The following is a 26925-nucleotide window of genomic DNA, read 5'->3' on the forward strand; positions in this document are numbered from 1 at the left end:
CACGACGTTCCCCGTCACCCGCTGCCATCAGATGGTGGATCTTCGGTGCCGGTCCCTGTCGGTTTCCCCATCCTGCCTCCCCTATTGTGGGTGGGCAGAACGGGGAAAGCTAACCCCCCTGCCCCCAATCTGCTATTGATCGTCGCTTCTTGACGACCAATAGCAGGGATAGGAGGGGTGGCACCCCTGCCACCTCGCTCCTATCCCTTCAGGGAGATTGTAGGTGTCTTGTACAACCCTGATCCCCCTTATTTTCCAGGTCACCGGGTCACCAGAGACCCATAATCGCGCAAATCGCAAGTGTGAATTCACCTGCGATTTACAGCGATCGCCGACATGGGGGGGTCATGACCCCCCTGGACATTTGCACGGGATGCCTGCTGAATGATTTCAGCAGGCATCCCGGTCCGATCCCCGCCCGGCGCGCAGCGGGGACCAGAATTCTCCATGACGTACGCATACGTCATGGGTCCTTAAGTACCAAGGTGTCATGACGTACGCGTACGTCAAGGGTCCTTAAGGGGTTAATCACTGTTTTTTCTATGACTGTTTCTAAATCATTGAAAAAAATATTGTGGTTGCATGAAATTGCTGTAAAAGCTCATTAATTCGTATAGTTCCCTTTTTAAAGGAGATGTTTTTTATTATCTAGTCAGAGTTCAAATACTCCATACCAATTCATTAAAAAAAATTAAAAAAATTCTCGGCTGGAAGATTTTATTTCTAAGGCTGGAAGATTTTATTTCTAAGGCTAGGATCACAATTGCGTCAGAGCTCCGTTTGGAGAGCTTAGTTCAGAGAACCTTTGAAATAGCGAGACATGAGTAGAGAAAAAAAATACTGTGAACAATAATTTTTTCTTTTTCAGATACTGCTAATAAATGGACACCAGACAGAATCCAGATGAACCCCATTAGTCAATGTATCCATCACGACTGGTTGGTGTCTGTAGTGTAATGGATAATCTAGACCAGTCAGTGTTACGCCGAGCGCTCCGGGTCCCTGCTCCTCCCCGGAGCGCTCGCGGCGTTCTTCTGCGTGCAGCGCCCCGGTCAGACACGCTGACCGGGAGCGATGCACTGTTATCACCGGCGGGGATGCGATCCGCGTAGCGGGACACGCCCGCCCGCGGGTCGCATCCCAAACACCTCACCTGCTCCGTTCTCCTGCTGTTCTGTCCCGGCGCGTGCGGCCCCGCTCTCTAGGGCGCGCACGTGCTGGCTCTCTGAAATTTAAAGGGCCAGTGCACCATTAATTGGTGCCTGGCCCAATCAGTACCTACACCTTCAATTCATATAAAAACCCACTTCCCCTTCCTGTCTTTGCCGGATCTTGTTGCCTTGTGCCCTGAGAAAGCGTTATAGTGTGTTCCCAAGCCTGTGTACCCAGACCTTCTGCTGTTGCCCCTGACTACGAACCTTCTGCTACGTCCGACCTTGCTCTTGCCTTATCCTTGTGTACTGCGCCTGACTCAGCTGTCAGTGAGGTTGAGTCGCTATCGGGTGGAACGACCTGGGGGTTACCTGCCGCTGAAAGTCCATCCCGCTTTGCAGCGGGCTCTGGTAAAAAAAGCAGTAACTCCTTAGATTCCGTTCCCCTGGTACGGCCCACGCCATCACCTCACTGACACAGAGGATCCACCTCCAGTGTCCTCTCTGCATACCAGTCCGGATCCTGACAGTCAGAAATGGAGTGTGTGACGTAGGGCTGGGCGGTATGGCAAAATATGTGTATCGCAGTATTTTTGCAACTTATGGCGCTTCCACGGTATATAACAGTATCCCCCCCCCCCCCAAATGAATTATTAGCCGAGCGCTTCGCTGTCTCCATCGGGGTACTACTCACGTCACCCGCAATCGCTGCTCTCCTCGTCCTCCTGTTTGTTGCGGCCGCCGGCGCTGACACTCTATACTGTATCCCTATGCCCAGGCTGCAAAAGGTAAACAAAAATAAACTTTAACGCATGTTCCTACGTTGGCTTTACGCTCTTCCTGGGGACATGAACGTCGGACAGCTGTCAGCCTATCAGCGGCCGTTGATAGGCTGAGCCCACTGTCATGTAAGAAGCCGGCTTCTTACATGACAGCGCACTCAACCTATCACCGGCTGAGGCGGAACATCGCTGCGGCCGGTGATAGGCTGACGGCTGTCCGACGTTCCCGTCCCCAGGAAGCAAGTCCTGACCGGCGGGGAAGGTGAGTTAAAGTTTATATTGTTTACCTTTTGCAGCCCGGGCATAGGGATACAGTATAAAGCAGTGGTCTTCAACCTGCGGACCTTTAGATGTTGCAAAACTACAACTCCCAGCATGCCCGGACAGCCAACGGCTGTCCGGGCATGCTGGGAGTTGTAGTTTTGCAACAACTGGAGGTTGGAGACCACTGGTATAGTGTGTCAGTGCCAGCGGCCGCAACAAACAGGAGGACGAGGAGAGCAGCGCTTGCGGGTGACATGTGATTAGTTCCCTGATGGGGACAGCGCAGCACTGGGCAAATAATTAATTGGCGGGGGGAGAAGAACAGCGCTCACGGGTCACATATGATTAGTTCCCCGATGTGGGGACAGCGTAGCGCTGGGATGGTAATTCATTCATTCCCGAGGGGGAGGGGCCAAAAAGGTACTGCGGTATGGGAAAAAATTCCTATCGTGCACAACAAAAAATTTGGTATTCGGTATGAACCGGTATACCGCCCAGCCCTAGTGTGACAGGCCTCCCAAACAGAGCTCCGGTGAAGATGTGAACCTAGAAACATACAACATATAACATATAACCAAAAAGAGGTTGTCCGGTTGAATTATTTTTTTATTGTCCCCGACAATAAGCTTGGAGACAATAATTCCATTGGACAACCCCTTCAATAAAATGCTCACCTGGCAACATCTGGATTCTGTCTACACAGCAGCAGCAACTGTTCTGTGTTGATAAATAAGGCCCAGCATGGGAAACAACAGAGAAACAAGATAAGAATCCCTCTCTGTAGTATTGTTCCCACATGCTTTAAGTTTTTTCCTCCATAGGTCTATAAGTTAACAGAAAGAAAGAACCATAATGATGTTAAACTAAGGATGGAAACATTTTTTATTTATTTAAACTGTACAAAACTATACCATCTATTTTTGTTTTTATACATTCTGTTTACTTTACTTATTAGCAATTGGTTATTATTGTAGTTCTGTATAAATAGTAGATGAAAAAGTATGGGGAAATGCATTTCACTATTTATTATTGTTGTGTACCAAACATGTACCAAAATGTACTTTCTTTTTTTAGAGAAAGTTGTCATTTTCTGCTATTTATCCAAAATGTTAACACATGTGATTTATTAATAAATGAGGGACACTGCCTGACTCAACTTAAATTCATGTGTCATAAGAATATGTTTTTGGTGGGGTTTTGCTAGTATTGCAATGTATGCCAGTAACATACACAAAAATGTGATAAGAATGGTTCACAATACTGTACGTGCCTATAAATATATATATATATATATATATATATATATATATATATATATATGGTGGATGAAATTGCTCCGTATATACATACTGTGGGAAATATTAAAAACCAAATCTGCTTTTTTTGTGTTTTAGATTTATAAAAAAAAAATAAGTGGAACAGCACACATTTTCAAATAGTCTGCACCGTGTGATGATAATACAGATATATGAGATGCACAGAATGTGTTTTTTTTTTGGCACAAACCTTGCCAGAATACTGCTTTATTTTTAATCATTATTGTCACATCATTAATTATCATCGTCGCATCTCTGGGGAATTTATTATATTCTACACAACAAAATGCTTAACCCCTTAAGGACCCAGCCATTTTACACCTCAGGACCCGGGCATTTTTTGCAATTCTGACCACTGTCACTTTAAACATTAATAACTCTGGAATGCTTTTAGTTATCAATCTGATTCCGAGATTGTTTTTTCGTGACATATTCTACTTTAACATAGTGGTAAAATTTTGTGATAACTTGCATCCTTCCTTGGTGAAAAATCCCAAAATTTTATGAAAAATTTGAAAATTTTGCATTTTTTTTTAACTTTGAAGCTCTCTGCTTGTAAGGAAAATGGATATTCCAAATAATTTTTTTTTTATTCACATATACAATATGTCTACTTTATGTTTGCATCATAAAATGTATGTGTTTTTACTTTTGGAAGACACCAGAGGGCTTCAAAGTTCAGCAGTAATTTTCCAATTTTTCACAAAATTTCCAAACTCACAATTTTTCAGGGACCAGTTCAGGTTTGAAGTGGATTTGAAGGGTCTTCATATTAGAAATACCCCACAAATGACCCCATTATAAAAACTGCACCCCCCAAAGTATTCAAAATGACATTCAGTCCGCGTTTTAACCCTTTAGGTGTTTCACAGGAATAACAGCAAAGTGAAGGAGAAAATTCACAATCTCCATTTTTTACACTCGCATGTTCTTGTAAACCCAATTTTTGAATTTTTACAAGGGGAAAAAGGAGAAAATGTATACTTATATTTGTAGCCCAATTTCTCTCGAGTAAGCACATACCTCATATGTCTATGTAAAGTGTTCGGCGGGCGCAGTAGAGGGCTCAGAAGCGAAGGAGCGACAAGGGGATTTTGGAGAGTACGTTTTTTTAAAATGGTTTTTGGGGGGCATGTTGCATTTAGGAAGCCCCTATGGTGCCAGAACAGCAAAAATCCGCCACATGGCATACCATTTTGGAAACTAGACCCCTTGAGGTACGTAACAAGGAATAAAGTGAGCCTTAATACCCCACAGGGGTTTCACGACTTTTGCATATGTAAAAAAATAAAAATAAAATTTCACTAAAATGTGTGTTTCCCCCCAAATTTCACGTTTTTGCAAGGGTTAATAGCAGAAAATACCCCCCAAAATTTGTAACCACATCTCTTCTGAGTATGGAGGTACCCCATAAGTTGACCTGAAGTGCACTACGGGCGAACTACAATGCTCAGAAGAGAAGGAGTCATATTTGGCTTTTTGAGAGCAAATTTTGCTCGGGGGGCATGTCGCATTTAGGAAGCCCCTATGGTGCCAGAACAGCAAAATAACCCCCACATGGCATACCATTTTGGAAACTAGACCCCTTGAGGAACGTAACAAGGCATAAAATGAGCATTTACCCCCCACTGGTGTCTGTCATATCTTTGGAACAGTGGGCTGTACAACATTTTTAATTTGCACAGCCCACTCTTCCAAAGATCTGTCAGACACCTGTGGGGTGTAAATTCTCACTGCACCCCTCATTACATTCCGTGAGGGGTGTAGTTTCCGAAATGAGGTCACATGTGGGGTTTTTTTTTTTTTGCGTTTGTCAAAACCGCTGTAACAATCAGCCACCCCTGTGCAAATCACCTCAAATGTACATGACGCACTCTCCCTTCTGGGCCTTGTTGTGCGCCCCCAGAACACTTTACGCCTACATATGGGGTATCTCCGTAGTCGGGAGAAATTGCGTTACAAATTTTGGGGGGCTTTTTTCCCCTTTACCTCTTGTCAAAATGAAAAGTATAGGGCAACACCAGCATGTTAGTGTAAAAAGTTTATTTTTTTACACTAACATGCTGGTGTAGACCCCAACTTCACCTTTTCATAAGGGGTGAAAGGAGAAAAAGACCCCCAAGATTTGTTAGTCAATTTCTCCCGAGTACGGCGATACCCCATATGTGGCCCTAAACTGTTGCCTTGAAATACGACAGGGCTCCGAAGTGAGAGCGCCATGCGCATTTGAGGGCTGAATTAGGGATTTGCATAGGGGTGGACATAGGGGTATTCTACGCCAGTGATTCCCAAACAGGGTGCCTCCAGCTGTTGCAAAACTCCCAGCATGCCTAGACAGTCAACGGCTGTCTGGCAATACTGGGAGTTGTTGTTTTGCAACAGCTGGAGGCTCCATTTTGGAAACCGTGGCGCACCAGGCGTTTTTCATTTTTATTGGGAGGGGAGGGGGGCTGTGTAGGGGTATGTGTATATGTAGTGTTTTTTACTTTTTATTTTATTTTATTTTGTGGTAGTGTAGTGTAGTGTTTTTAGGGTACAGTCACACGGGCGGGGGGTTACAGCGAGTTTGAGCTGCCGCGCAAAATTTGCTGCATCGCAAACTTGCAGCCCGATACTCACTGTAAGCCCCCTGCCCATGTGAATGTACCCTGTACATTCACAGGGGGGGGGACCTCCAGCTGTTGCAAAACTACTACTCCCAGCATGCCTGAGAATGTTTGGGAGTTGTGGTTTTGCAACAGCTGGAGGCACACGGGTTGGGAAACACTGAGTTAGGAAACAATGTTTCCCAACCAGTGTGCCTCCAGCTGTTGCAAAACCAGAACTCCCAAACATTCTCAGGCATGCTGGGAGTAGTAGTTCGGCAACATCTTTAGAGCCAGATGTTGCCGAACTACAACTCCCAGCATGCTGGGAGTTGTAGTTTTGTAACATCTGGAGGACTACAGTTTGCAGACCGCTAATACAGTGGTTCCCAATCTGTACCCTTCCAGATGTTGCAAAGCTACAACTCCCAGTATGCCAAAACTGTCCAGGCATGCTGGGTAGTTCTGCAACATCTGAAGGGCCAGATGTTACAGAACTACAACTCCCAGCATGCCTGGACAGTAAGGGCATGCTGAGGATGTGTAGTTTTGCAACATCTGGAAGGGCACAGTGGTCTCCAAACTGTGGACCTCCAGATGTTGCAAAACTGCAACTCCCAGCATGCCCAGACGCCAAGGGCTGTCTGGGCATGCTGGGAGTTGTAGTATACAGGGTCCCAATACAGCAATGCATGTCGCTTTACGGCGACGTGCATTGCTGTAAAGGGCCCGACCGCGGCTGAAGATCTACTCACCTGTCGCCGCCGCCGCCATCTTCCTCGCCGGGATCCGGATCTTCAGGGACGAGGTAAGTACCGGGGCCGGTCCCCAGCACTCCCCCGTCCCCCGCCGCGTCCTCCGGTCTTCCTCCCGTCCTCTCCGGACTTCAAGGGCCCGGGCAGGACGGGAGGAAGTAACCACCCCCCCTCCTGCCATTGGTCGGTTAACTAACCGACAGATCGCAGGGTATAGGAGGAGGTGGCCGGCTTGCCACCTCGCTCCTATACGTTAGCATGGTCCTGGCTGTCTGTGACAGCCGGGATCATGCGAAATTACCGGGTGGTCGGGTCCCAGAGACCCGATCAGCCCGGTGTCGCCGCAGATCGCAAGGGCGATTTCCCTTGCGATTTGCGGCGATCGCCGACATGGGGGGCCTACATGGCCCCCCTCGGCGTTTGCCCTGGATGCCTGCTGAAGGATTTCAGCAGGCATCCGGTTCCGATCTCTGCCCGGCGAGCGGCAGAGACCGGAAAACGCCATGACGTATGCATACGTCATGGGTCCTTAAGACCCAGGGTGTGATGGCGTATGCATACGTCATGGGTCCTGAAGAGGTTAAAGGGGTATTCCAGTGCAAAAATATTTTTTTTTTTTCATATCAACTGGCTCCAGAAAGGTAAAAACAGATTTGTAAATTACTTCTATTAAAAAAATCTTAATTCTTCCAGTACTTATCAGCTGCTGAAGTTGAGTTGTTCTTTTGTCTGACAAAAGTGCTCTCTACTGACACCTATGTCCATATCAGGAATTGTCCAGAGCAGGAGAGGTTTGCTATGGGGATTTGCTCCTACTCTGACAGTTCCTGAGTCAGACAGCAGTTGTCAGCAGAGAGCACTGTTGTCAGACAGAAAAGAACAACTCAACTTCAGCAGCTGTTAAGTACTGGTAGGATTAAGATTTTTTAATAGAAGCAATTTACAAATCTGTTTGACTTTCTGGAGACAGTTGATATGAAAAAAAATAGTATTTATTAAAGGGGTACTACCGTGGAAAACTTTTTTTTTTTTTATTATCAACTGGTGCCAGAAAGTTGAACAGATTTGTAAATTACTTCTATTAAAAAATCTTAATCCTTCCAGTACTTGGTTGGTAATGGTTTTCTTTTTGGAACACAGTGCTCTCTGCTGACATCATGACCAAAGTGCTCTCTGCTGACATCTCTGTAGATTTTAGGAACTGTCGAGAGCAGCATATGTTTGCTATGGGGATTTTCTTCTACTCTGGACAGTTCCCAAAATGGACAGAGATGTCAGCAGAGAGCACTGTGGTCATGATGTAAGCAGAGAGAGTTGTGTTCCAAAAAGAAAACCATTTTCTCTGTAGTATTCAGCAGCTAAGAAGTACTGGAAGGATTAAGATTTTTTAATAGAAGTAATTTACAAAACTGTTTCACTTTCTGGCACCAGTTGATTTAAAAAAAAAGTTTTCCACGGGAGTACCCCTTTAAAGGGGTATTCCAGTAAAAAAAACTAATTTAAAAAGCAAAAATATAATTATCCTAATAAATACAAATACCAAACACTAATGCAAAAAGAAAGTCAAATTTAACAATATGTTCACATGGGTTGAATACACAATGGATTTCAAACCCCCTCCCTGTATTGGACAATTCTCATCAAACCATGCAAATTGTGGTGTGGATTTGCTGTAGATTTGCCAGTGTGGAAAAACCAGGATGGAAAATCCACAGGGCATTAGCCCATGCAAGCATACCCTAAAAATAATACAGCACACACCATCTTTAGTAATGTGACTGTATTCATAAAATCATGTTCCCTTTCATCTGAAAGACAATAAGAGCTATAAGCTCTATAACAGTTCTAAAAGAAGTTCAGTTTTACATACCCTAAAGACATAGTATTTCATGTGATGTTACAGATGACCCTATTGAGCCCAGATGAATAAATGTAGAGATACTTTGTACTCATGTGACAGTTAGCTTATCACTAAAATACAGCCTTCCCAAGATATAAAAAGGTATAGGAGGATGTCAGTTCCGTATGTTACATGCAACTAACAACTAAAGAAAAATATTTTAAGATGGATTTTTAACTGAAAGAAATATATATGACTTTCTGACCACCTTTTATTCCGTTATTTGGTGGGCAGGGTAAGTAGTAAATCTGGCATTATCTTTAAATTTTTTTCCATTCACCATGAAGGTTAAGGTGATAATTTTATTAGTTAGGTTGTGATGATAACAACTGAAAATGTAATTCTATAATACACTGCAGTACTTTAGAAACAAGGAAGAAATGCCAGCGAGGTATAGCGGATCCCAGATTTATTAAATGGATAAAAACAGGAACGGTAAATACAGGGTTACGCGTATGTAACTATGTATGACTAAGGGCGTTCTGTTACACGCCTGAAACGCGTAACCTTGTATTTACCGTTCCTGTTTTTATCCATTTAATAAATCTGGGATCCGCTATACCTCGCTGGCATTTCTTCCTTGTTTCTGCATTCGGTGCTGCCATACACCTGCCATGCGTTGGTTTTGGGAGGATGGTCCGGTGGTAGCTGATCAGCTCGCACTTTAACTGCAGTACTTTAGTATTGCACTGTATTATGCCCATCAATGTGATGCTGACTGGCATCGTATTAGGCCATGCCACTGGCAAGTCCTAATTGCTTTAGCGAGGTAGCTGACCCAGAATTTTTTTTAAAGGTCTCTGGTTGAAATAACGACCTATTATGGTTACGCATCCCCAAGTCCCTAAATTTACAGTGGATGGCGCCAAGAGTTTTAAGGGGTTATCTTGGTTTTAAAAATGTTTCCCTTATCGACAGGAACTTTTTACCCAACTTTTTTACCCAAGTTTTTTTTCCACAAATATTTCACCAAGTTTCTATTTAAAGAAAGACTACCAATCACTTAATAAAGAGCTATGCACCATTCTAATATAATTTGGCCCAGAATTATCAATCTATAATTTTTGCCAATCACATACCTGAGACATGAGGGTATCACAAGTGGAGGCTAAACCAGAGCCCACAGATATACCAGTTACATTTATAACCTGTTAAAAGATGGTAAAGTTAGTTTAATATAACAGCATCCTAAAGTTTTATACTGATTACATAAATATATATACAGTCATGGCAGTAAATGTTGGCACCCCTGAAATTTTTCAAGAAAATTAAGTATTTCTAACAGAAAAGGATTGCAGTAACACATGTTTGGCTATACACATGTTTATTCCCTTTGTGTGTATTTGAACTAAACCAAAAAAGGGAGGAAAAAAAGATAATTGGACATAATGTCACACCAAACTCCAAAAATGAGTTGGACAAAATTATTGGCACCTTTCAAAATTATGGAAAAATAAGATTGTTTCAAGCATGTGATGCTCCTTTAAACTCACCTGGGGCAAGTAACAGGTGTGGGCAATATAAAAATCACACTTGAAAGCAGATAAAAAGGAGAGAAGTTCACTTAGTCTTGGCATTGTGTGTCTGTGTGTGCCACACCAGGCATGGACAACAAAAAGAGAAGAGAACTGTCTGAGGATTTGAAAGCCAAAATTGGGGAAAAATATCAACAATCTCCAGAGATCTAGATTTGCCTTTGTCCACAGTGCACAACATTTGCAACCTATGGTACTGTAACTAATCTCCCTGGGTGTAGACGGAAGAGAAAAATTGATAAAAGGTGTCAACGCAGGATAGTCCTGATGGTGGATAAGCAGCCCCAAACAAGTTCCAAAGATATTCAAGCTGTCCTGCAGGCTCAGGGAGCATCATTGTCAGTGCAAACTATCCGTCGACATTTAAATGAAATGAAACGCTATGGAAGGAGACCCAAGAGGACCCCACTGCTGACACAGAGACATAAAAAAGCAAGACTACATTTTGCCAAAATGAACTTGAGTAAGCCAAAATCCTTCTGGGAAAACATCTTGTGGACAGATGAGACCAAGATAGAGCTTTTTGGTAAAGCACATAATTCTACTGTTTACCGAAAACGGAATGAGATCTACAAAGAAAAGAACAAAGTACCAACAGTGAAACAGGGTAGAGGTTCAATGATGTTTTGGGGTTGTTTTGTTGCCTCTGGCTCTGGGTGCCTTAACTGTGAGCAAGGCAATGTGAAATCTGAGGATTACCAACGGATTTTGGGTCGCACTGTACAGCCCAGTGTCAGAAAGCTGAGTTTGCGTCCGAGATCTTGGGTCTTCCAGCAGGACAATGACCCCAAACATAAGTCAAAAACCACCCAGAAATGGATGGCAACAAAGCGCTGGAGTGTTCTGAAGTTGCCAGCAATGAGTCCAGATCTAAATCCCATTGAACACCTGTGGAGAGATCTTAAAATTGCTGTTGGGAAAAGGCGCCTTTCCAATAAGAGAGACCTGGAGCAGTTTGCAAAGGAAGAGTGGTCCAACCTTCGGCTGAGAGGTGTAAGAAGCTTATTGATGGTTTCAGAAAGTGACTGATTTCAGTTATCTTTTCCAAAGGGTGTGCAACCAAATATTAAGGTAAGGGAGTATAATTTACAATCATTTTGTCCAGCTCATTTTTGGAGTTTGGTGTGACATTATGTCCAGTTAGCTTTTTTTTCCTCCCATTTTGGTTTAGTTCCAATACACACAAAGGGAATAAACATGTGTATAGCAAAACATATGTTACTGCAATCCTTTTCTGTGAGAAATACTTCATTTTCTTGAAAAATTTTAGGAGTGCCAACATTTACTGCCATGACTATGTATATAACAGTTCTAATAGGTCTGATATCATCATTATAACAATGTGTCAAAGTACAGCAGGAAATACATTGCATATTTTACTCAGCAGACACTTAACTTGCACTTGGGTGACTTGGCTCTTAAAATAAAAGTAGATTTAGCATGACACTGCCGTGACAGCAGCTTCTTTACATGTCAATTCCAGAAGCCCCCGCTGCCACCAGGCTGTGGGATGCGGGCTGAGCTGCTGCCGGGCCGTGGCATACCGGGCCAAGCCGCCTCCAGCAAGTGGGTTGCCGAGCAGTCACTGCTGTCTGAGCAGGGAGCCGTCGAAACAGGTAATCGCTAGTTTGCGACCTGCTTCTGGCATAGCCTCCTTCCCTGCACTATGATTTTGAGAATCTACAGCTGGCATTATGACATTTCTGCCTAACAACTAATTGGTGTGTAATTAATCGACAACAGAAATTGTCAACAATGGATTTCTATTATCGCTTTTAATCGATAGCGTTGATAAATCATTGCAGTCCTAGTGGAAACCTTATGATCATTCCTTTTATAATGGCCATTAAAGGAAAACTGTCATCCTGTTCACCCACACAGAACCCAATACACTGGGTTACAGTGTGGGTGAACAGTAGGCACAAGCGCTCACCTGACCAGTGGCAAGGAATATTCAAATTCACCCGGCGGGCCCGCCTCCTGTGCGCATTTCAGCGGGGATAGAAGAGGATCTTCGGAGGGACACAGCTCAGGACTAGAGGTACGTATTTAACTCATTGACCCCTCATTGGTAACCTGTTCACGCACACTGTAACCCAGTGTATTGGGTTTAGAGTGGGTGAACAGGATGACTGTTTTCCTTTAACTTAAACTCTATGGATATGTAAAATTTCCAAACTAAAAGCAGCTTCCCACCAACTAAAAACAGATTTCCACCAGTAACCAAAATTCCAAAATATCTATACATGTCATATAAAGCTCTATATATCTTCAACAGTTTATACTTAATTGTATCATTAGAAATAGTCATCCATTTGTTTTTAAATTGACAATCTAGAATCACAAAGTAGTGTTAATTGGATAATATATACATTAACAAGATGGTGACCGTAGAGCAAATTAGGATAAATTTATCAAACTGGTGAACTTGGCATAATAAAAGAAGAAAATCTGCTTTAAAGGACTTCTTATTGATGGGAGAGTGTGGGAGTCCAACTCCCAGCTTAAACTTTTTTTTACATTTATTTTATACTTTTTTAGTCCCCATAGGGGACTATTTATAGAGATCATCAGATTGCTAATACTGTTCAGTGCTGCACTGATCAGTATTATAGGCGATCTTCTGCTCTGGTCTGCTGGAAGGCAGATGAGAGCAGATGACCACGGGAGAGCGGCGGAGGCAGGTGAGGGGACCTCTGCCGCTCCACCATCTTGGCTGATCTGATCCCTCGGCAGTGTTGCGGGCGATCAGATCAGCCATTTAAAGTGACGCACTTCCTAAGATGCCGTGATCTGTATTGATCACAGCATCTGAGAGGTTAATGGCGGACATTATCGTGATCACGGGGACTATGGGGGGTAGGGAGGGGGCGGATCACAGGTCCACAACTACTGGGCAATAACTTCAGGGGGACAAGGAGAAGGAGAGGGGTCTTCACTCAGCGTCCAGACTGTCCAAGATGGCATAGTCTCTTAGCAGGCTCTGGATGAATCTGCGGCAGTCCTGGGCGGATATGTTCTCCCTGTTGATCATGAGGCGGTTCCTGGCAAGCCAAACTAGACCTCGTATTGCAGCTTGTCCCACAACAATCAAAAGAGCCACAATACCAGGTACGCTACTACCAAATGTACAGACCTATTTTAAGTAATAGTGAGAACAGCACCCAGAAGAGCAATATGGAGCCCATCCAGTATAGATGGCGATTGCATTTAGCAGGGCTGCCATGCATTTCTCCCAGTGATGTCTAGAGATAATTAGGGTCTACACACTATCAGACCACGAGCGATCACAAGTTTTGATATGAGTGACATGTCAAAAGATTTTCTAAATGACAGAGATGTTTTAAGCTTTATTACTAATACTTACAGCCACAGCAAGTGTTACAGCGTCTAGCTCAATCTTGCCCAAATGACCACAGAATATGGAGCTCACAATATTTATTAGGAACACCATTATTTGTGAGAGGAACTAGAAAAAATTTAAGAAAAAAAGAATCAGAGCAATATTAAACTTTCAAGACTTGTCTATATCTCATTACATGCCACTGAAGCATCTTAGCTGCTGAAGTCTGGACATAATGCTTTTCCTGGTGGTGTACGGAGTCTCAGGGATGTTGATCAGTCAGTAAGATTATTTTGTGCAAAGTTATGGCACACAACCACCTCCATGATACATCCAGATCAAAAGTGGGAGGATGAATGAGTTAAGCTCCAGCAGCATGTATAATGAGGGAAGGAGTAATAGGGCCCACACAAGAAATGTTATTTACCAAGGGGACCCCTAATCTGGCTGCAATCTCTTCTACTACTAGGCAAATTTGAAACATACACACATAGGTTTACATACAGAATTAGGGTAGGGTCCCTTGTAGCTTATACGCTATACGCTGCTGCGTATTTTCCTACCCATTGAAACCAATGGGAAGCAAAATCAGCTGCAGAACATATACAGCCAAATATGCAGTGTATTCCCTACATGGGACCCAAACCTTAGTGTGAAATTTTGTATTGCTCTGTTTCTATGTCAAGAAATGTCCTATGAGACAAACATGTAAGTTCAAATACCAGAAGATGGCTACACTACACGTGTGATGCAATATACATACATACAGATGTCAATGAGTTTCCTCTGTTGTCCTTGAAAATCACACAACAATGCTATAAAGCAACCTATCTCTGTGAACTTTAGTCAGATGACTCACATATATGACGTAATATACAGCACAGGAGTGTAAAAGAGGCATGTAGACACTTGACCTGATACTGTCTATCCCTAAGACATAAGTACAGTGGGGGAGTTTAAGCAAAACCGGTGTAGAGGAAGAGTGGGGTAGTTGCCCATAGCAACTAATCAGATTGCTTCTTTTATTTTTAAAAAGTCTCTGAAAATTTTAAGAATATGATTGGTTGCTATGGACAACTGCTCCACTCTTCCTCGTGATGTCGCAGATTTGAAGCTGTGTTGAGCTGTGTAGCATTTGTTTAGAACGCCAGATGCTGTGGGAGATGGCGGGGGCCCCAGCGGTGGGACCTGCACGATCAGACATCTTATCCCCTATCTTTTGGATAGGGGATACGATGTCTAGCAGCAGACTACCCCTTTAAATGGAATCTGACAACAGAGTCGTCCATATTAACCTGATGGTACTAGGTAATAGTGTGGGTGATGCTGATCACAACTGTGTTTTTACTTTTCCTGTCTACATAGCGCCATTTAGGAGATATGAGCAAAAGTATGCAAATGAGTATGGTTGATGCACTGGGGGCATTTCCTAGCCCTTAAGTGCAGGTCCAGTAAGAACACATCCTAATAAATATGCATAAACTCCCTCAGCAGTGACATAGCAGCTATGTGCTGTGAGATTTCACTCTACAACCCACACCCACCAGAAGTGACCAACATCAGAGACCACTCTGATGATCATTTAACTATTTAAAGGGGTAGTCCAGTGGTGAAAAACTTATCCCCTATCCTAAGGATAGGGGATAAGTTTGAGATCGTGGGGGTCCGACCGCTGGGGCCATGCTATTTTGCGTCGGCCCCTCCCCTCAGCTGTCCGGAAAATTCTGAACATACAGAAGGCGGAGCTGTGCAGGACGCAATTCTGCACCTCCCTTAGGAGGACATGGATTTTCACAGTCCCCGCTCCTGGACGTAGATTTTGACCGCTGTGAAAGTCTATGTCCAGGGGGCTGTAAAAATCTACTTTGTGTGGTTGTGTGACTTACGGAGCCATTGTGAAAATCTATGTCCAGGGGGCTGGATGAGCGGGGCTGTTCACCTTCCTCAAGAGGAGAGGTATTCCCACAGCACCGCTTGCACAGACCCCTGGAGGTAGATTTTCACAGCTGTCAAAATCTACATCCAGGAGCGGGGCTGTGGGAATCTACGTCCTCCTGCGGGAGGGGCGAAGAGGGAACTGTGTATGGGGCTGAGGGAGGTGCAGAACTGCATCCTGCACAGCTCCTCCTTCCCCCTCTCCTCGCTGTATGTTCGGAAATCTCCGGCTAGCTGTGGGGAGGGGCTGATGCAAAATTGCATGGGGGGCAGTTCTGCACCTCACACCGGTGGGGGCCCCACTACCAGTGCGCAATTCATGTATTCAGCAACAGAACTTTAGAGCCACATAACTTGGCCAGTGGATGAAAATAAGTAAGTGACCCCTCTATGGAATCCTGTTCACCCACCCTATAACCCAGTGAATTGGGTTTAGTGTGAACAGGCTGACAGTTTTCCTTTAAATGCCATGATTAATAACGTTTGGGACACCTTGGTGGTATATTGTATAGCACCAACACAACGTAATCACAGGGGGGCCGACACTGCAGCTAAAGGATCTGCTAGGTTTCGGTAAAAAATAATAATAATAATAATAATAAAAATATAGAAAAAAACCCTCTTCTAAATAAAATTCTAATTAGGCTAGGTTCACATCAGTGTTCAATTCTGTTCTGTTTTCTTTTTTTTTGTGCCAAACAGACCCTGGACAGGTCGGACACAATAGACACAGCAGGGTCCCAATGGGTCCTATTGACTTTGAATGTGGTCAGTTGGGTTTTAGTTGGGCCCCCACAATCTCCCGTACGGGGCCCCAGCAGTCAGCGGGAAAGGGGGCGTGTCTGACCACCACATGACAGCCAACATGCCCCCCTCAATACATCTCTATGGGAGAGTCAGAGCGCTGCATTTGGCAGTCTCCGGCTCTGCCATAGAGATGTAATGAGGGGCCGTGTCGGCCGCCATGTCATGCGGTGGTCAAAACACGCTAATTCGCCAAAGACCTGGATATGTTTTCTTATCCCAGAGTACTCCTTTATTATTAGAATATCCAGAACAGTGTTTTCCAACCAGTGCGGCTCCAGCTGTTGCAAAACTACAACTCCCAGCATGCCCGGACAGCCAAAGGCTGTCCGGGCATGCTGGGAGTTGTAGTTTTGCAACAGCTGGAGGCACACTGGTTGGGAAAGAATGCTCTAGAATAATCCTAGGCATTGTCATATAGTATCAAGTAAAGGATGCTTATTACATTACACATTGAATTACAATGTAGAAGAGAACACATAACATTTAGATGCCTAGTAAAACCTCTTTTACACTACACGGAAACTTGTGATGTGAAAGAGAAACGCAGCACGACGCACAATATTGGAAGAAGATGTGTGAACAGTGGCTAACAGAATTCTCCTTGTAATACCATCCATTCACTCATTACTGAGCCCATTCATTTGCTGAATATGAGATGTCACAAGGTACTTATATTCTCCATACAAGATGTAGCAGTGCTGAGGCCACACAATATACCATGTATCGTTCTTACCACAGGCCCGGCCATGCTGCACTGCTCCTTCACCTCCAGCCAGTAGTGAGGCGGCAGCAGGCGGGGGAGCAGTCTTCGGCCGGGGTTCTTAGACAAGGGCTGCCGCTCCGGTCTCATCTCCGCTCCGCTGTCTTCCATCACTATGCTCCGGTGCCCGGTGCCGTTGGTCTGTGACAGGAGACACACGCTGGCCCCGCCCCGCCATATACTGACTGGAGAGGAGGGGAGAGTGCGGGGGTCCGGGAGAGCTGCATGTACTCTGCACGTGGGGGCTAGAAGGGGTTGTGAGTTATGGCACTTGTCACCTCCAGGGCTGCCATCAGAGATTTTGGGGCCCCTTACACAGCTCAGGCCTGTGCCCCCTGGACACCCCTCACAGTACCGCCAATTGCACATATTAAGTTGCATGTCCTATGTACAACATGATACCATTATCAGCATTACAAATTGGGCTGTTACCCCCCCTTGATCAACCCCCTATGCTCCTTGCTCCCCCTCTAATCCTCCTCCCCCCCCCTTTATTTCCACCCTCTGATTCCCCCCTGTCACTTTATTCCCCCCCCCCCCCTGCACTTTATCTCTGCCTGCCACTTTATTTCTACACTTCTGATCACACCCTGCCACCTTACTGACACTAAGCTGGCCAGCAGGCTCAGGTGCAGGGGCCCAGCGTATTGGCGAGCTCCTACTGACTAGTGATGTCCTCCCGCACCGCAGATTGATGCTGGAGGGGGGGTGTCACTAGTCAGAGCCAGCAGCCAGCGGATGTACAGAAGCAGGCAGGGGAGTGGCTGAAAACCACAGGGTCCTGATGCAAAAAAATTGCCCTGGGCCTCCCCCACTCTTTCATGACCACCAGATGAATCCATACTGCCCCAATAAAAAAATATATGGGAGCAGTATAGGGAAACTAATAATAATAATAATCATTTTATTTATATAGCGCCTACAGATTCCGCAGCGCTTATAATGCTATATTAGGCCCCTTTCACACTACATAATTACTCTGTTTTCGAAGTTCTGACAGAAAATCGGCAGTTACTAAATCCTATCCGGGCGTTAGAAAATCCCATTATAGTCTATGGGATTTTTCTAATAGCTGTTTTAACCCGTTATAGCCCGTTATTAATAACTGCCGTTGTTTAGTGACTGAAGATAGTATCGGGAGAAATAGTTTATGACGTGTTCTTTATTCTTTGGGTCAATATGAATAAAATGATACCCATGATAATATACTTTTCTATTACTGCTGCGCTTAAAAAAAATTGCAAAATTTTTAACCAAATTAGTAAGTTTAAAAACCCCATATTTTGAAGAACTATAACTTTTTCATTTTTCTGTATAAGCGGCGGTATGAGGGCTCATTTTTTGCACCGTGATCTGTACTTTTTATTGATACCATATGCTTATATAAAACTTTGAACACATTTTTTATAAAAATTTTTTTGAATAAAATGTTATAATAAAGCAGCTATTTTGGACTTTTTTTTATTGGGGGAGGGGGTTTTAGAAATTTTTTTTTTTACTTTTTTTACTTTTATATTTACACTTTAATAGTCCCCATAGGAGACTATTTATAGCAATCATTTGATTGCTAATACTGTTCAGTGCTATGCATAGGACAAAGCACTCATCAGTGTTATCGGTCATCTGCTCTGGTCTGCTCGATCGCAGACCAGAAGACCCGTGGAAGGCAGCGGAGGCAGGTGAGGGGACCTCCATCTGCCGCCCTGGATGATCGGATCGCCGCGGCAGCACTTCGGGCGATCCGATCATCTATTTTAGTGTCCGCAATGCTGCAGATGCCGTGATCTGTATTGATCATGGCATCTGAGGGGTTAATGGCAGACATCCGCACGATCACGGATGTCTGCCATTACCGGCGGGTCCCTGGCTGCTATCAGCAGTCGGGACCTGCCGCGCATGACCCGAGCATCGCTCCGATGCTCGAGATTATGCATAGGACGTAAATGTACGTCCTGGTGCGTTAAGTACCAGCTCACCAGGACGTATTTATGTCCAGCGTTGTTAAGGACCAAGGGGCGCACCTAATATCTATCAGCAGGCACCCAGTACAAATGCCCGGGGGGGGGGCATTTGCGCCGATTCTGGGTCATATGGGTCCATGGTGACCTGGAAAATAAGGGGGATCGGGGTAGTCCAAGACACCCACGATCACCCTGAAGGGATAGGAGTGAGGTGGCAGGCGTATCCCTGCAACTACCAATAGCAGATCAGGGGCGGGGGGGGGGGGGTACATACAGGTCGGGGGGGGGGGGGGTACATGAATGTACAGGGTACATTCACACAGGCAGGTTTACAGTAAGTTTCCTGCTTGAAGTATGAGCTGCGGCAAATTTTTCGCCGCAGCGCAAACTCCTAGCGGGAAACTCACTGTAAACCTCCGCCCGTGTGAATGTACCCTAAAAACACTACACTAACACATAATAAAGGGTAAAACACTACATATACACCCCCTTACACTGCCCCCCTCCAATAAAAATGAAAAACGTATTGTACGGCAGTGTTTCCAAAACGGATCCTCCAGCTGGACTGTCCAGCCACTGACTGTCGAGGCATGCTGGGAGTTTAGCAACAGCTGGAGGCACCCTGTTTGGGAATCACTGGCATGGAATACCCCTATGTCCACCCCTATGCAATCCCTAATTTAGTCCTCAAATGAGCATGGCGCTCTCTCACTTCGGAGCCCAGTCGTATTTCAAGGAAACTGTTTAGGGCCACATATGGGGTATTTCCGTACTCGGGAGAAATTGCACTACAAATTTTGGGGGGCTTTTTCTTCTTTTACCCCTTATGAAAAGGAAAAGTTGGGGGCTACACCAGCCTGTTAGTGTAGAAAAAGAAAATATTTTACACTAACATGCTGGTGTTGCCCCATACTTTTTATTTTCACAAGAGGTAAAAGCAAAAAAAGACCCCCAAAATTTATAACGCAATTTCTCCTGAGCACGGAAATACCCCATATGTGGGCGTAAAATACTCTGCGGATGCACAAAAAGGCTCAGGCCTAAATTGGTGATTTTCACCGGGGTGGATGATTTTACAGCGGTTCTGACATAAACGCAAAAAAATAAATACCCACATGTGACCCCATTTTGGAAACTAAACCCCTCACAGAATGTAACAAGGGGTATAGTGAGCCTTAACACCCCACAGGTGTTTGACGAATTTTCGTTTCAGTTGGATGGGGGAAAAAAAATATAAAAAAATTCACAAAAATGCTGGTGTTACCCTAAATTTTTCATTTTCACAAGGGAAAATAGGAAAAAAGCCCCCTAAATTTGTAACCCCATTTCTTCTGAGTAACAACGTACCCCATATGTGGATGTAAAGTGCTCTGCTGGCGAACTACAATGCTCAGAAGAGAGTGAGCGCTATTGGGCTTTTGAAGAGAAAATTTGTCCGGAATTGAAGTCCACGTGTGTTTACAAAGCCCCCATGGTACAAGAACAATGGACCCCCCCCCACATGTGACCCCATTTTGGAAACTACACCCCTCATGTAATGTATTAAGGGGTGCAGTGAGCATTTACGCCCCACAGGTGTCTGACAGATTTTTGAAAAAGTGGTACGTGAAAATGAAAAATTTAAATTTTCATTTGCTCAGCCCACTGTTCCAACGCCAGTGGGGTGTAAATACACATGGCCCCTGACTTCCATTCCAAACAAATTCTCTTTCCAAAAGCTCAATGGCGCTCCTCCTCTTCTGAGCATTGTAGTGCGCCAGCAGAGCACTTGACATCCACACCATGGGTATTTCCATACTCAGAAAAAATGGGGTTACACATTTTGTTTTCTCCTATTACCCCTTGTAAAAATTGGGGAAAAAACTGTGTTTTAGTGAAAAAATCTTTTTTTTTCATTTACACATCCAACAAAAAGTCGTCAAACACCTGTGAGGTGTTAAGGCTCCCTGCACCCCTTGTTACGTTCCTTGAGGGGTGTAGTTTCCAAAATAGTATGCCATTTTTTTTTGCTGTTCTGGCACCATAGGGGCTTCCTAAATGCGACAAGCCCCCCAAAAACCATTTCAGCAAAATCTCCAAAAGCCAAATGTGACTCCTCTTCTGAGCATTGTAGTTCGTCCGCCGAGCATTTTACGTCCTAACATGGGGTATTTCCATACTTCGGAGAGATAGGGTTACAAATTTTGGGGGGCATTTTCTCCCATTACCCTTTGTAAAAATTGTAAATTTGGGGAAAAAACTGCACTTTAATGAAAAAATAATTTTTTTCATTTACACATCCGACTTTAAGGAAAAGTTGTCAAACACCTGTGGGGTGTTAAGGCTCACCGGATCCCTTGTTATGTACCTTGAGGGGTGTAGTTTCCAAAATGGTATGCCATGCGGGGGGGGGGTCTGCTGTTCTGGCACCATAGGGGCTTCCTAAATGTGACATGCCCCACAAAAACCATTTCAGAAAAACTCACTCTCCAAAATCCCATTGTCGCTCCTTCCCTTCTAAGCCCTCTACTGCCCCCGCCAAACACTTGACATACACATATGAGGTATTTCCTTACTCGAGAGAAATTGGGTTACACATTTTGAGAGGATTTTTCTCCTTCTACTCCTTGTAAAAATTCAAAAACTTGGTCTACAGGAACATGCCAGTGTAAAAACTGAAGATTTTGAATTTTCTTCTTCACTTTGCTGCTGTTCCTGAGAAACACCTAAAGGGTTAACACACTTACTGAATGTCATTTTGAATACTTTGAGGGGTGCAGTTTTTATAATGGGGTCATTTGTGGTTTTTTTTTAATTAAGAAAGCCCTTCAAATCCACTTCAAACCTGAACTGGTCCATGAAAAATTCAGATTTAGAAAATTTTGTGAAAAATTGGAAAATTGCGGCTGAACTTTGAAGCCCTCTGATATCTCCCAAAAGTAAAAACATATATGAGAAAAACACAACAAGAAGCACTCCATAGTGCATTAAAAGAGTAGGTAAGCTGTACTGATAATTACTGGTAGCGCTTACCCCGAGAGTTGTGCTTAGAGACCCAGGCACAACACTGATGGAAAGTATTCCAAAATGCAGCCAGTCCCGCCACCGCAACGGTGGATCAATAGTAGCAGAAAACCTCCAAACTCCAAAAAGGACTTAAAACGGCGCAGAATGGATAGGAGCAATGTAGATAGAAATAAATTTATTCTGGAACAACTCGTTTCGACGCCAGAACAGGCGTCTTTTTCAAGTTCACAACATATAGTAGTCAGATAAGAATATTTATACACATTTAAAACACAGGTAATTGACTTACAACACGTAGTTCCTCCATGCACGTCAGACCGGAAGTAATCGTCAGGGTTATGGCCTGCCAGAGGAAGTAAAAGGACATGGACCGGAATGTAACAGTGAGTATAAAAAATCTGCATAAATAATTATAGCAATACACATAAATCACAGATATAAGGTGCATAAGAAAAAAGGGGAAGAGAATATTCTTGTTATGCAACATTCTCTATCATTTCATTTAAACCATCAGGGTGGAGACATTTTAATTTAAAAATCCAATAGGATTCCTTGTTGATCAGTTTGCGGAATCGATCCCTCTGATCAGCAGGAATCCCATCGATAATAGTGAGTTTTAGCAATGCCGGATCATTTTTATGCTTTTGTGCAAAGTGTCGGGATACGCTATGTAATGGATATCCCTTCCTAATATTAAATCAATGTGCTTTCATACGGGACCGCACCGTCTGAATGGTGCGGCCCACGTATTGAAATAGGCACGGACATTCCAACAAATAGACTGCATAACTAGTGTCACAATCAAAAGTGCCTTTCGTGACATTAGATTTGAATGAAGAAGATTTGTCTTGAAGAATTTCATAGCATAAGCATCTGTTCTTATTGCACCTATGTACAAAAGGTTTAGATAGTTGAGTCAGATTGGTAGCTGCAGTTTTTTCTCTAAACTTACTCGGAGCTAAATAATTGTGCAGGGACCTAGGTTTCCTGAAGGTAATACGGGGGCAATCCGGGACTAAATCCTTCAGGATAGGGTCATTTTTTATAATTGGCCAATGTTTCACAAGAATTTTTCTTGTAGATTCAGAGGCACAATTATATGTGGTCAAAAAGTTGTATTTTATCTCGTTTTTCACATATCATTTGAACTTTTATCTTTTATTTTTGTAAGTTGTTGTTGTTTTAAATTCTTAGTTTTGTTATATGCCTGCACTAAAATTTGCTTGGGATAGTTTTTCTCTAAAAATCTTTTTTGTAAAATCTGGGATTGTATTTTAAAATCTGAGTCATCCGTGCAGTTCTTACGGATTCTAAGATATTGGCCGAATGGCACATTACGAAGCCATTTGGGATAATGGCAACTACGGTAGTCTAAAAAACTGTTAACATCAACAGTTTTTAAAAAAAAGTTTTAGTTTTAAAATGACCAGAATCTGATTTAAAAATTTCCAAATCCAAGAACTGCACGGATGACTCAGAAAAAGTATTGTCATTAAGAGCAGATACAAAATTGAGGGCCTGTGCATGTGAACCGGTCCAAAGAATAAAAAGATCGTCTATATAACGCCTATAATAATAAATATACTTAAAATAGGGAAGATCAGGCTGTGCGATGTAGTGGGACTCGAAACGCCCCATGAACAAATTTGCATAACTTTGGGCGAATCGAGTCCCCATCGCACAGCCTTTGATCTGACGGAAAACTTGATTGTTAAAATCAAAGGAATTGTGCTCCAGAATAAATAAAATTGCTTCAATAATAAAATCAATTTTTCTCCTTCCTAAAGAATTCCTCCTGCTTTAAAAAATGTAGAACTGCTTGAATGCCTAAAGTGCTTTTGATATTAGAGTAAAGTGCCGAAACATCAAGGGTTAAAAAAGAACAATTTTCGGGAATGGTAAGAAGATTTAACTCATGAATCAATTGCGTGGAATCTTTTAAATATGTTGGCAATTGTATCACCAACGGCTGCAAAAATAAATCAATATAGTGTGACAAGTGTCTAGTGATCGACCCGATCCCCAATATAATCGGGCAAACGGGTGGATCAGTAGCACACTTGTGCACCTTTGGCAGGTAATAAAATGTAGCTGTGATTTAATAGTTAGAAAGCTTTTTTCTTTTTTGTTTAGTAACACAAAATTATTAGCCCTTTCTATAAGGTTACTGTAAAATGCATAGTACTCAAGTGAGGGATCAGAATCTAATAATTCATAATAATCAGAGTCGGATAAAATATTGTTTGCCTCTTTTAGGTAAGCAGATTTATTCAGAATGACATTCCCACCCCCCTTGTCAGCAAGGCGTATGATGATGTTAGGATTGGACTGTAGGGACAGAATGGCCCTGCGTTCTGGGGGGGGGGGGGTTAGATTGTCACTAAAAGTAAATGGATTAACTGTGAGAGAACGAAATTCATTGAACATCATGGTATGAAAAGTTTCTAAATAACCCCCACAATGGTGAATGGGGTAAAACTGTGACACAGGTTTCACATCAACATGCAGTATGGATTTCGATGAATCCGATGGAACCACGGGTAGTTGGTCACTTATATGTGCTGTTGTAAGTGATTTGAATATAAAGGAGGGGGCATCTATGTCAATATTTGGGTGAGAGATATTTTGTTTTGAAAGAATGGAAAAATGGCGAGAGAAAGTTAGTTTCCTAACATATTTATTCAAATCTAGGAACAATTGGAAGGTATCCGGCTTTGCTGTAGGGCAAAATGAAAGTCCATGGGTCAATAATTAAATTTCATTATCTTTTAGTAAGTATGTGGACAAATTGAATAATTTTATAATCTGTTCTACTTTTGATTTTGTGTTATGGGTAACTGGGTGTGCATAATTGATATGTTTGTTTTGTTTGTTTCCACCTCTGCAACCTCTATATCGTGTTTTCTTTTTACTGACTTGTGAACTGATGATAGTGTTGTGATGGGGAAAAATTGTGTGATTTTCCCTGTCTGAAGGCTGGATATTGTCGGTAGCAACCGAACAACATCGGCATGGACAGGGCGGCAACCTAAAAAAGAGGGTGAACTAATATTGGAAGTAGACCCAGACTCTATTTCTAAGGTAGTGTTAGTTGAAGATAATTCGTCAAGATTAGTACAAATAATTGTGTCATCATGAGTAGTGAGGATAGAAAGATCAAGAGGCATTATTTGATTCAATACTGTTTCACACTCAACAGTAACAATACTAAATTAGCTGAAACTATAGGGTTAGTATTATCAATGGGTTGTCCCAAAGCAACTATAATCTGATTGCTATTTTGAATTTCATGATTTTTAGAAACAATTGGTGTAATTTTCATGTTTCTATTAGAATTAGTCTGAGAGGTCCCATGAGCAGGTTTATTTCTCTTGTTAGAAGAATTAACTATAATTCTGTAGTTAGATGTTTCTTAGAATGGTTAACTGAATCAGAGGTCCTAGATATAGATGGAGTCTCTATTTTGTTTTGAATGATGTTCATATTCTCTTTGTCTGGTAAGTTTGACGATGATTACTTGATGATGAGTAAAAACATGACAACTTTATGATGCAAACATAAAGTAGGCATATTGTATATGTGAATTAATATATAATTTATTCATCAAATTTTGGAATTTTTCACCAAGAAATGATGCAAGTATCGATAAAATTTTACCACTAACATAAAGTAGAATATGTCACGAAAAAAAACTCTCGGAATCAGAATGAAAGGTAAAAGCATCCCAGAGTTATTAATGCTTAACCCCTTAAGGACCGGGGGTTTTTCCGTTTTTGCATTTTCGTTTTTTGCTCCTTGCCTTTAAAAAATCATAACTCTTTCAATTTTGGCACCTAAAAATCCATATGATTGCTTATTTTTTGCGCCACCAATTCTACTTTGTAATGACGTCAGTCAAAAATCTACGGTGAAACGGAAAAAAAAATAATTGTGCGACAAAATTGAAAAAAAAACGCCGTTTTGTAAATTTGGGGGCTTCCGTTTCTACGTAGTAAATTTTTCGGTAAAAATGGCACCTTATCTTTATTCAGTAGGTCCATACAATTAAAATGATACCCTACTTATATAGGTTTGATTTTGTCGTACTTCTGGAAAAAATCATAACTACATGCAGGAAAATTAATACGTTTAAAATTGTCATCTTCTGACCCCTATAACTTTTTTATTTTTCCATGTATGGGGCGGTATGAGGGCAAATTTTTTGCGCCGTGATCTGAAATTTTTAACGGTACCATTTTTGCATTGATAGGAATTTTTGATCGCTTTTTATTCCTTTTTAAATGATTTAAAAAGTGACCAAAAATGCACTATTTTGGACTTTGGAATTTTTTTGCGCGTACGCCATTGACCGAGCAGTTTAATTAACGATATATTTTTTATAATTCGGACATTTCCGCACGTGGTGATACCAAAAATGTTTATTTTTATTTTTATTTACACTGTGTTTTTTTTATGGGAAAAGGGGGGTGATTCAAACTTTTAATAGGGGAGGGGTTAAATGATCTTTATTCACTTATTTTTTTTTCACTTTTTTTTTGCAGTGTTATAGCTCCCATAGGGGCCTATAACACTGCACACACTGATCTTTATCATTGATCACTGGTTTCTCATAGGAAACCAGTGATCGATGATTCTGCCGCTTTACTGCTCATGCCTGGATATCAGGCACTGAGCAGTCATTCGGCGATCGGACAGCGAGGAGGCAGGTAGGGACCCTCCCGCTGTCCTATAAGCTGTTCGGGATGCTGCGATTTCGCCACGGCTATCCTGAACAGCCCACTGAGCTAACCGGCAGTTTTTACTTTCACTTTTAGCCCCGTGGCTC

At 42.8% G+C, this 26925-nt stretch overlaps 1 protein-coding gene across 1 annotated transcript in view; it reads right to left on the reverse strand.

Annotated features, from left to right (window-relative positions):
• The window catches only part of LOC130355966 (multidrug and toxin extrusion protein 2-like), a 71301-nt gene extending 53824 nt beyond the window's left edge, over positions 1-17477 (reverse strand). Inside the window, exons 1-4 of the mRNA XM_056556906.1 lie at positions 17107-17477; positions 13656-13757; positions 9833-9901; positions 2872-3020 (exon numbers count right to left, since the gene is read on the reverse strand). Coding sequence (XP_056412881.1) covers positions 2872-3020; positions 9833-9901; positions 13656-13757; positions 17107-17244 — 458 coding nt within the window. The 5' untranslated portion in view covers positions 17245-17477. The remainder of the gene's footprint in view (positions 1-2871; positions 3021-9832; positions 9902-13655; positions 13758-17106) is intronic.
• Between the last annotated feature and the right edge of the window lie 9448 nt (positions 17478-26925).

The sequence above is a fragment of the Hyla sarda genome, chromosome 2 (assembly GCF_029499605.1).
Source record: "Hyla sarda isolate aHylSar1 chromosome 2, aHylSar1.hap1, whole genome shotgun sequence".
Taxonomy (NCBI): Eukaryota; Metazoa; Chordata; class Amphibia; order Anura; family Hylidae; genus Hyla; species Hyla sarda.